Source organism: Cydia amplana, chromosome 4, assembly GCF_948474715.1.
Source record: "Cydia amplana chromosome 4, ilCydAmpl1.1, whole genome shotgun sequence".
Taxonomy (NCBI): domain Eukaryota; kingdom Metazoa; phylum Arthropoda; class Insecta; order Lepidoptera; family Tortricidae; genus Cydia; species Cydia amplana.
In genome coordinates, this window is record NC_086072.1 from 20,763,667 (window position 1) to 20,776,008 (window position 12,342).

The 12,342-nt window shown below is 40.4% G+C and overlaps 1 protein-coding gene across 1 annotated transcript in view; it reads left to right on the forward strand.

The window, feature by feature from the left end:
- LOC134647415 (uncharacterized) overlaps nucleotides 1–12,342 on the forward strand; it is a 120,153-nt gene that overhangs the window by 79,031 nt on the left and 28,780 nt on the right. Inside the window, exons 10-13 of the mRNA XM_063501769.1 lie at nucleotides 1,819–1,974; nucleotides 5,648–6,385; nucleotides 6,943–7,073; nucleotides 7,991–8,132. Of these exons, the coding sequence (XP_063357839.1) occupies nucleotides 1,819–1,974; nucleotides 5,648–6,385; nucleotides 6,943–7,073; nucleotides 7,991–8,132 (1,167 nt within the window). The remainder of the gene's footprint in view (nucleotides 1–1,818; nucleotides 1,975–5,647; nucleotides 6,386–6,942; nucleotides 7,074–7,990; nucleotides 8,133–12,342) is intronic.

Here is a 12,342-nt window from a genome sequence, read left to right on the forward strand (position 1 = left end):
ATTTGCCATGCGGGGGCACCTCCGGCGGTCCTAGGTGCACGTTCAGAGTCCGGAAACTTGACTCGTGCAACACGGCACGCCGCGATGGCTCCGCAATACATGATCGCGTGCGTATCATCTAAATCTTTACTAGTCCGTAGATATGGCTCTAGTAAAGCGTTTAGGGCTCCCATTAGCGCTAGATTGCGTCTATTCATAGGCAAACGTGGTAATCGTGGCCTAGTGTTGGGAGTGGAGCGATACTGCGTAATCGCCTCATCCAGAGTCCTCCTCAGATGCTCATTGGCTGTACTACTCACACTCTGCGCGATCTCCTCCTCGTCGGCGTTGAGATCCACCCGCGGTACCCCCGGTGCCTGGTCGGGTGCCGGCACCGAATCCGGCAACGTCGCGGGCGGGTCCCGCGCCGAGGTGGAGGCCGCGCGAGCAGAGAGAGCCTCCAGGCGAAGCCGATCAAGTGTCGAGTCATCCAACCGCTTTAGCCGCTGAATGACGCGCACCTGATCCGATAATCGTTGCTCCGACACGGTGATGGTGGGTTCAAGAGCCTGAAACAGAGGCAGTATTCTTGAACGATAGGCGGATAGTTGTGTTCCCCCCTCTGTAGCCCCATAATAGGCGCGCATGACGTTCTCGTTCATTTGCCGAGTCCATCTCATGCGTCGCACTATACCACCGGCAGCGGGAGCCGTGGGCGGGGCAGGATGTCCCGCAGGCCCCAAGCGTGCCGGCAGCGGTGGCCGCCCTCGTCGCGCAGGTGGTCGTGGCGGCGGCGGCGGCGGCCCGCTCTCGTCACTGGACCCGTCTGTGTCAGGCGCCGTTGCGAATTCGTCACCTGACGACGGTGTGGACGAGGAACTGGACGAGGCGGGCGGGGGTGGTGGGCGTGCGCTTGTTGTTGCCGCTTTTGCTCGACTCCTCGTTATCATTTCTTATTGTCGTGGTTTTGCCAGTGAAGTATGACAAATGTCAACACAGGTCACAACACACCCATGGTCGCGGTGTTTTTAATCATATTTATCAATTGTCCGCATGATTTACGCATAACTCGGTTCACACATGAGTATTTAACAGTATTTTAAGGCAAAAACCACATTTAAAAATATATTTTATCAAAAGAAATGTAATATGTGTGTGTGTCCCCCCCTGTAAATATTACAAATTGAAGTGTAAATAAAACAGTAGAAAACTAAATAAAATGGAAACAATAATAGTTATTTGTACAACAAGAGATCAAAGTTTGATATTTCTTCGAGTGCTTATTTTGAGTCCCGTGCAAGCGAAAGATTCTATACTAGATTCACGAGCGTAGCGAGTGAATCTAATTTAGAATCTTGAGCGTAGTATGGGACTCAAAAGCGCACGAGATGTAAATAACTTTGATCTCGTGTAGTTCACAAAACTTTTCACCTCAGCAGTGAGAACATATTAGAGAACCCGAAAAATGTATTCCTTCATCACTTACCTCTATTCACTCATGTTTTCTTAATATATACCGACAATTAAGTTTTCACCTCAGCAGCTCGAACAAGGGTACTTTGCTACTTAAAAACAGTGAGCAAAATGATTTAGCTCATTTTGTCTCACTCAGTGAGCAAAATGCGACTTTGCTCACTGTTTTTAAGTAGCGAAGTACCCTTGTTCGAGCTGCTGAGGTGAAAAATATATTAAAAAAACATACTAAATTGTCGCCCTGTTTAAGCATTTTATTTATTTATTTAATCTTTATTGCACATAAGAAAAACCTTATAATACAAAAGGCGAACTTAATATATGCCATAAGGCATTCTCTACCAGTCGATTTTACTGTTTGCACAGGTCCCCGAGACAACACCAGCCTGGACCCCCCAACAGGACCTCGGCGACAGCAGCTCGGACGGCGTGAGCGGAGCGCCCGCGCCGCGGGGCTCCGGCCTGGCCACCTACAGCCCGGGCGCGCAGCCCTTCAGCCTGAGTCTGCCGCGCGACGACAAGGTAGTGGGAAGTGGGGTGGAGTACGCGGGGGTAGGGGGCGGGGACTTTGGTTGAACGAGAATATAAATATGTGTATAAGGCCCACTTGCATTATTCCACTAACCCGAGGTTAAGCGGTTAACCAAGTGTCATATTGTACTGGTAACCATAGCAACTCCAGGTTTAATCGCTTAACCCCGGGTTTATGCGATGGTCCAAGTGGCGCTAAGACATGTAAGGTTTAAGGGTCGGTTGCATCAAACTGTTTGTCTTCGTTAAAGAGTTCGCTAAATTTTATTGAATAGAGAGTTTCATAGTACCTAAACTGCCGCGGCGCGCCGGGTGACGTTGATCAGTGTCAAGTACGGATGGTGAAACTGGCACTAAATATACTGACTGACCGTGAAGAAGAAAAACATCTGGTTAAGTTTACCCCAGAAGTCGCGGTAGACCCTCAGATTGTGGTAGTGGCGCCCTCTATGCAAAGTTTCGCATAATATTCCCTATTGAGCATACGGACGATTAATTAACAATGCTAGAATAGAATTCGCACCTAAGTAGAATCTCAATGAAATGAAGTTGACGTTCAACCAAAGTTACCAACTAAAATTATTCTAAATTTTGACTAACATTATAAACTAACAGACTAATATTTGGCCTTAATTACCCTAAACTCTCGCGTACTCGCTGAGGAGGAGTAAAGGCAATGAACTCAGTACTAACTCTTCATCATCATACTAACCAAATGAACTAACTTTAGAAACTTTCATACTCATAGTTCGCCTGTGTACCTAAATTTATGTGAATTTTATGTGCACCTGTTTTTGTACAATAAAGTGCTTTACTACTACTACTACTCATTAATATTATGTTTTAATTTTTTTCATTTCCAAACATTCTCTGTAAAGTAATCTAAAGCTCGCGCACGGTCGAGGAATTTAATTTCAGTACCATTTCGTACCTCGTCACAGTGACAATAGTATGAAGTCCCTAGCGACTTTCATATTGATTGTCACTGTGACAAGGTACGAAAATTTAAATTCTTTGTTCTGTACCTTCCTACAATTCTCTAATACTTAGGGTGATTCATCTCAATCTCGGAGGAAAAATCCAAAAGTAAAAAAAAAAAGCGGCCAAGTGCGAGTCGGACTCGCCCATGAAGGGTTCCGTATTTAGGCGATTTATGACGTATAAAAAAAAACTACTTACTAGATCTCGTTCAAACCAATTTTCGGTGGAAGTTTACATGGTAATGTACATCATATATTTTTTTAGTTTTATCATTCTCTTATTTTAGAAGTTACAAGGGGGGGGGGGACACACATTTTACCACTTTGGAAGTGTCTCTCGCGCAAACTATTCAGTTTAGAAAAAAAGCGGCCAAGTGCGAGTCGGACTCGCCCATGAAGGGTTCCGTATTTAGGCGATTTATGACGTATAAAAGAAAAACTACTTACTAGATCTCGTTTAAACCAATTTTCGGTGGAAGTTTACATGGTAATGTACATCATATATATTTTTTTAGTTTTATCATTCTCTTATTTTAGAAGTTACAGGGGGGGGGGGGGACACATTTTACCACTTTGGAAGTGTCTCTCGCGCAAACTATTCAGTTTAGAAAAAAATTATATTAGAAACCTCAATATCATTTTTGAAGACCTATCCATAGATACCCCACACGTATGGGTTTGATGAAAAAAAAATTTTTGAGTTTCAGTTCGAAGTATGGGGAACCCCAAAAATTTATTGTTTTTTTTCTATTTTTGTGTGAAAATCTTAATGCGGTTTACAGAATACATCTACTTACCAAGTTTCAACAGTATAGTTCTTATAGTTTCGGAGAAAAGTGGCTGTGACATACGGACGGACAGACAGACGGACAGACGGACAGACGGACAGACGGAGAGACGGACAGACAGACAGACAGACATGACGAATCTATAAGGGTTCCGTTTTTTGCCATTTGGCTACGGAACCCTAAAAATGATATTAGAAACCTCAATATCATTTTTGAAGACCTATCCATAGATACCCCACACGTATGGGTTTGATGAAAAAAAAATTTTTGAGTTTCAGTTCGAAGTATGGGGAACCCCAAAAGATTATTGTTTTTTTTCTATTTTTGTGTGAAAATCTTAATGCGGTTCACAGAATACATCTACTTACCAAGTTTCAACAGTATAGTTCTTATAGTTTCGGAGAAAAGTGGCTGTGACATACGGACGGACAGACAGACGGACAGACAGACAGACATGACGAATCTATAAGGGTTCCGTTTTTTGCCATTTGGCTACGGAACCCTAAAAAGCGGCCAAGTGCGAGTCGGACTCGCCCATGAAGGGTTCCGTATTTAGGGGATTTAACAGTCTAAGGAAAGACAAAGCATAATAATATATTTATAAATACTTAAAAGCAATAAAACAAAACTCTGAAAATAACATTATGGCATAGTATGGTGGAGGCCTATGTCCATAAATGGACAACCAATAGAATATACTTTATATAAATTCAATAGTTACAATCAGAAAAAAAAATACATACAATACCTATATATGGTAAAATCGCAAAAATAGAATATTAATTAAACAAGATAATAATTAGATTAAGTTACTGAAAATGTTCTTTATAATGAATCAAGCATGTATCGTTTTCTATTGGAAATAAACGGCTATATTATTATTATTATGACGTATTAAAAAAAAACTACTTACTAGATCTTGTTCAAACCAATTTTCGGTGGAAGTTTGCATGGTAATGTACATCATATATCTTTTTTAGTTTTATCATTCTCTTATTTTAGAAGTTACAGGGGGGGGACACACATTTTACCACTTTGGAAGTGACTCTCGCGCAAGCTATTCAGTTTAGAAAAAAAATATATTAGAAACCTCAATATCATTTTTGAAGACCTATCCCTAGATATCCCACACGTATGGGTTTGAGGAAAAAACTTTTTTGAGTTTCAGTTCTAACAAGGACCATAAATGACTGGACTGACATTCTCACACAAGTCTTTTATGGTCCTTGGTTCTAAGTATGGGGAACCCCCAAAAAAAAATTTTTTTTTCTATTTTTGTGTGAAAATCTTAATGCGGTTCACAGAATACATCTACTTACCAAGTTTCAACAGTATAGTTCTTATAGTTTAGGAAAAAAGTGTCTGTGACATACGGACGGACAGACGGACAGACGGACAGACAGACAGACAGACATGACGAATCTATAAGGGTTCCGTTTTTTGCCATTTGGCTGCGGAACCCTAAAAAAAACCTAAGAGAAAAATCTAATAAGTTATACAGAAATTTGTTATACTCGCAAAAGCGATCACTCGATCAGCCTCAAAGAGCCTATCACAAAATATTTAAAATAAAAAACCCTTTTTAATTTCAATTTTCATTATTTCCTATTGGCTACGCAAATCCAAAGAACCACATATATATTTTCTAATTGTATTAGGATGAAACACCCGCTGTATTACTTTCTATTTTTGGATCTTATTTAGTAAAATATTCATAAAAACTATTTCCTCGACCGATTTAATACTATACTATTCTTCTTTATTGACTTATACATCTTGATCACACTTAAAGCAATTTCCAATTCCTTTATTCCTCATCAGCTCATCATTATCAATAAGAACATCTCCATTCCCGCATAGTTTAAAGGCATGTCGTGCTTCTACGAATGTTTCCAGGGCAAGCAGCTCCAACAAGGCTTCAACAGCCTCCAAAAACTCCGGAAATCTGTCTCAGGGGCTTTAGGAGCCGCTTTAGGGTCCAGAAGGTTCGATTTGGAGCATGAGCCGATGCTACAAGAGCCTGAACAGAACTGGTTTTTAACGAAGTCTGCGCCGAACTCGTTGAGCAATCCGCTGCTGATGCAGCCGCCTGCGAGAGCCAAGGTTGCTGAAGATGATATTAAGGAGGAGAATTCTACGCCACCGTCGGAAAAGGTAAGTTATCATCGTCTACTCATCCTTTATGTTCACTCGGGAGCTATAGGAGCAGCGTTGGGGTCCAGAAGGTTCGATTTGGAGCATGAGCCGATGCTACAAGAGCCTGAACAGAACTGGTTTTTGACGAAGTCCGCGCCGAACTCCTTGAGCAATCCGCTGCTGCTGCAGCCGCCTGCGAGGGCGAAGGTTGCTGAAGATGATATTAAGGAGGAGAATTCTACGCCACCGTCGGAAAAGGTAAGTTATCATCGTCTACTCATCCTTTATGTTCACTCGGGAGCTATAGGAGCAGCGTTGGGGTCCAGAAGGTTCGATTTGGAGCATGAGCCGATGCTACAAGAGCCTGAACAGAACTGGTTTTTGACGAAGTCCGCGCCGAACTCCTTGAGCAATCCGCTGCTGCTGCAGCCGCCTGCGAGGGCGAAGGTTGCTGAAGATGATATTAAGGAGGAGAATTCTACACCGCCGTCGGAAAAGGTAAGTTATTATACTTATTATCGTCTATCCATCCTTTATGTTCACTCGGGAGCTTTGGGAGCGGCGTTGGGGTCCAGAAGGTTCGATTTGGAGCATGAGCCGATGCTACAAGAGCCTGAACAGAACTGGTTTTTGACGAAATCCGCGCCGAACTCGTTGAGCAATCCATAAGGAGGAGAATTCTACACCACCGTCAGAAAAGGTAAAATATAATCGGCATTATATATGCTTACCTCCTGAAAAATAGTCAAGTGTGTTTCCAACTATACTCGAAAGTTTTCATCCCAATACACAATGTTGTATTATTTTGATATTTTTTCTTATGACCACAACGCTTTAATAATTATTTTGATGTTTTATAGTTTTAGCCGCTCAGAGGTATACAAAATGCCTTCCATTATAATTACACTGTTATTTGAACGATTCCTGTTTTACGGCTTAGTAATATATGAACCCGGTTGGTACCTTATGGGCACTGAATTCTAAAAAGAGAACTGAATCTCATGCTGACAAGAATTTTAGCTGACAATTATTATAAGTATTTCTTATTTCACCAGGAGGAATCCATACCCTGGCGGCCTGGCATAAACTACCTCTCTTGGGGCGGACACGTCATGTACCTACCCCCCGCACCCTCCGCACCGGCGCAGCCTCTGTCCATGCTCGGCCCTATTGACAGACCTGTCAGGTAACAACCCTACCATTTTCTTTATAATTGTTTAAAATAGAGGGGAAATTAAAATAGTAGTTTATGTGACTGCTACATAATGAAAGGCATTAAAATACGAGTGTGGGTTTAAGAAACGAACGGAGTAAGTTTCTTAATAGGATTACACGAGTGTTTTAATGCCTAAGTAATTATGTACAGTTACATACACTACTTTATCTACTCGAAAGTTTATACGTGTTTAGACTGTGTCACTTGCTAAGTTGCTTTCAGTTGTTAGTCAGGCTCTAGTACGATTACGAGGCTTCCCGTATCTTTTTAGGGTTCCGTAGCCAAATGGCAAAAAACGGAACCCTTATAGATTCGTCATGTCTGTCTGTCTGTCCGTCTGTCTGTCCGTCCGTATGTCACAGCCACTTTTCTCCAAAACTATAAGAACTATACTGTTGAAACTTGGTAAGTATATGTATTCTGTGAACAGCATTAAGATTTTCACACAAAAATAGAAAAAAAACAATAAATTATTGGGGTTCCCCATACTTCGAACTGAAACTCAAAATTTTTTTTTCATCAAACCCATACGTGTGGGGTACCTATGGATAGGTCTTCAAAAATGATATTGAGGTTTCTAATATCATTTTTTTCTAAACTGAATAGTTTGCGCGAGAGACACTTCCAAAGTGGTTAAATGTGTGTCCCCCCCCCCCTGTAACTTCTAAAATAAGAGAATGATAAAACTAAAAAAAAATATATGATGTACATTACCATGTAAACTTCCACCGAAAATTGTTTTGAACGAGATCTAGTAAGTAGTTTTTTTTATACGTCATAAATCGCCTAAATACGGAACCCTTCATGGGCGAGTCCGACTCGCACTTGGCCGCTTTTTTGTTTATGGATGTGTAGCTTCGAGATATGACCTGCTACCGTTGTTTTAGGAGTAAATCCAGCGGCTCGCTCGAGGTGGCAGCGCGAGCGGCGCGCGCGGCGGCGTTGGCGAGCGAGATGCGCGAACGTGAACGCTCCGCGTCGCCAGAGATCGCACGCGCATTGCCAGCACGAGTGCAGCCACAGCCAGAGGTTAGTTCATTATTATACTCTATGTCTAGGGTCTCCAATACCCTAAATTAATATATTAATTTAGTATGGGATAGCGCATCGTTACTGGTGAATTTCCAATATGACTTGGAACTTGCGCTTTCTTAATGTAGCAAAGAGACCGTCTACCTGCGCGTCCGCGAACATGCCTGACGCGCTGCAGAAGTGCGACAGACGCAACAGCACCCTGAAGGCGTTGTTGAACTGAACCCGTAATCGATCTTTTCGAATAGTTAGCCCATAAGCTGCAGGTACAGTAATCTAAAGTGTTATTTTGACCTGAGCGTTCCCTATCTTATCTATATCTGAAGCGTCACGCAAATTATATTATATAGCGTATTAAAATAAATTAAACCTGTAGATTGAATTATGAACCTCGCAATTAGCACTCCCGTTGCCCCTAGAGTTTGTTTCGCGTCGTTCAATGATGTAACCATCTTTTATGTTACGTTTGTGTTAAATTGCCTGTAGCGTCTTGATCAGTTGATGTAGAATTGTAAACCGTTAGAGTTATTGTTTTAAGTCACGCAATATCGATCAATCTGTGAATGAAGACGTTATGTTTGACAAGTGGGATGTTCAGGATCCTTCGCTCTATGAGCGGCAAGCGTCACAGGGAGCGGTCGCTGTGAGCGTCGTCGGTGACGAGTCAAAATGTGTTTTTAGTGCAAAATGTTCGATTTTGAAAGGTAAGTACATTGTATGTTATTTTGTCCTAGTAATTGTCTCGAATTTTAATTCAAGATGCTTCTATTGCTTATTATAGTATCTTCCTTTTACAACGCATTTCTTTCAAAATAATCTAACGGTTATTTTTTTTAAATTGTTAATTTCTTTAACTGACTGAATGGGCAAAGTGGATCGGGCAAAGCGGATAGCGAGTTCACTTTGAATTTATTAGGTAATTTTTTTTAATGATAATATTTTGTTACAGATGGTATATAAATATCAAAAAAAGATCGATAATGGCTCCTGGCTAACATACGTCATGGAAATGGATATTAGAACGTGGATTCGCTGTGTTAAAATGTCTTCAGAAATGCCGTGAAGACTTATGTTTATGAAATCAGTGAAAATATATCAAAAGTTACTTGTGACAGCTTTTTCTAATTAATATTATTGAAATGATCTCATGTTGATTAATTTTTACTTAGTTATTAAGTTCACTAAGATTTTATGAGTAATATTTGCTTTGCCCGGGGGCCTGTTTCACTTTGCCCGGCACCCTGGGCAAAGCGAATAAAATATCTTTTTTTACGTTATGTTCAAAATTGCAGCAACTTTTAAACATTGGAGGCTAGTGCTGTTTTAAATTAAAAGATTATTAAATAAAGACTTGTTATTGATACTTTTTTCATTTCATCCTCATTAAATTTTTCTGTTATGTCAAGTCAAAGGTAAAGGTATTCACTATGCCCGGACTTCCCCTATTACTCCTAATTCATTACCGTCGGAGTGTCCAAAAGTGCGAAACTTCCACTTTCATATTCCTTCCATTTTTGTATAGGTACCTAAAAAATAAAAAAAACGAATATATTAAATTTTTTTGAAAACTCCACATTTTGCAAATCTGAATACTCCTTATTATACGAGTATGTAGGTATACTACTAACTAAGCTAAACCACTGTAGGTGTGTGCCTACAGTATGTCCAATGCAACATCATTAATTCATCATTGACGACTGGTCTGGCCTAGTGGGTTCGAATCCCGGAAAGGGCATTTATTTGTGTGATGAGCACAGTTATTTGTTCCTGTGTCTGGGGTGTTTTCTATGTATTTGTATATTTATTTTATATCGTTGTCTGAGTACCCACAACACAAGCCTTCTTGAGCTTACTGTGGTATCATTATTGTGTTTCCTTCGAGACGGAACCAAGCGTGTCTCACTCCGCGATTTCGTCGCTTTGCTACAGGTAGCTAAAAGTACATCCGTCGCCACCTAGCGTCCATATTTGTGCTGATCGTAACAGACGCGTTTTGTTAGAGAGCGAGTCTTCTGTACTTAGTACTATTATTTATTCTGTGACGGTACTGCAATCACACAATATCTTAATTAATTGCCAAAAAAACTTTAATTGCGGAACAGATTACCTGAAGCTCAACGACATGCAGTGTTCCCACGACACTACATTGTATAGCCTTCCGTGTGCGTTTTGTGTCTTACAGTATTTTAACTCTCTATAATCGCCCAAGGGGCTTACGGTTTTACTTACGGTTATTTTTCGTTTTTGGGTTCCGTACCTCAAAAGAAAAAACAACCCTTATAGGATCACTCGTGCGTCTGTATGTCTGTCCGTCTGTCACAGCCTATTTTCTCGGAAACTACTAGACCAATTAAGTTGAAATTTGGTACACATGTCATATGTAAATTAGTGACCCAAAGACTAAGTTTTGTCTAAGGTTTATGATTAATTTGGTTTGTTATTAAAAATAACAACATAACAGCATAAACGGCGCGATTCGGGGAATGATTTAGAGATTCACTAGATATGTAATAGTAAAAATATGTGACGTTCCACGGCAAAAGGTACCATTGCCCCGGCTGAATATTGGAGCGGCGTTAATAACAGCGTAAGCGCCAGCCGCCATAAGGTACCTTTTGCCATGGAACGTCACATATCTTTACTATTTCATATCTAGTGAATCTCTAAATCATTTCCCGGATCGCGCCGAAAGTGCCTGTACTGCAAGTAATGTTTATACTGTGGTTTAACTAGTATTTTAAAGTTACACGATCCGACCAGCGCGTCCTTGGTTATTGACGGAAGTTATTTGACACTGAGGATCGGAGCTTATTCTGACAGTGAAAAATGATGCGATCCTTTTTTGGTGGACGTTCAGCCTTTAATTACGTCGTTTGTAATTGTAACGCCACGTATAAAATACTTCAACGACATTTAATAAAAAATGTAACATCTTCCTACTTCGTTTCAAAAGAAACAGAATCGCGTTTAAAATACGAATATCTGGGAGACCGAGCAAAGCTCGGAAAACATATCAAAACTCGAAAATGCGCGTTTTCCCAGGGATAAGACCTAGCTAGATCGATTTTTCGCCCCCGGAAACCCCCATATACCAAATTTCATCCAAATCGTTAGAGCCGTTTCCGAGATCCCCGAAATATATATATATATATATATATATATATATATATAAATAAATAAATAAATAAACAAGAATTGCTCGTTTAAAGGTATTAGATAGATATAAGATTTTATAGATCCAATCTGGTATGAAACTTGTAAATAAAATCCGTTATTTATTATAAGTTACATATTTCGTTACTTACTAAAAATAATAATTCAGCCTATGTACGAGGGGTGTTCAAAATATTCTCGGTATGAGAATGAAAACAAACAAGTACGAAAAGTTTGATATTTTTATTTTTCAATATACTCCCCCCCTATGTTCATACACTTAAAAGATCGATTAATTATTTTTTTTAATCCTGCATAAAAATATTTTTTTATCTTTGGTGTAAAAATGCTCCTCCACTGCCGCCTTCAATGCTTCATCATCGGAAAATTTATTTCCACGCAGATCCTTTTTAAGATTGGGGAACAAAAAGAAGTCGCTGGGGGCTAAGTCCGGACTATACGGTGGGTGAGTAACAGTTTCAAACCCACATTCAACAATAGCTGCCTTGGCAATATGAGCAGTATGGACGGGGGCGTTGTCATGCAGAAGCATAACACCTTTGGTTAACTTTCCTCGCCTCTTTTCTTTGATTGCATCCTTTAATTGACGTAGAATGTTAGCGTAGTACTGTCCTGTGATATTTACACCTTTTTCTTTATAATCGATCAGTAATACTCCTTCACAATCCCAAAATATCGTGGCCATGACCTTGCCAGCTGAAAGGATGACCTTGAACTTCTTGGGATGAGCTGAACCCTTAATGTGCCACTGCATGGACTCTTGTTTACTCTCTGGGTCATAATGATGAACCCAGGTTTCATCTCCAGTAACTATTCTTTGCAGCACCTCATCAGGATTTTCACCGCACAGGTCAATAAAATCGGAACAACAAGCTACACGCATGTCTTTTTGAAGCCGAGTCAGCATTCGCGGAACCCATCTTGCACTTACTTTTGACATATTAAGATGGTCATGGATAATATCATGTACGGTACCAATAGAGAGATTGGTTACTTGTGCTATAGATTTTACCTTCACTCGACCATCTTCCAA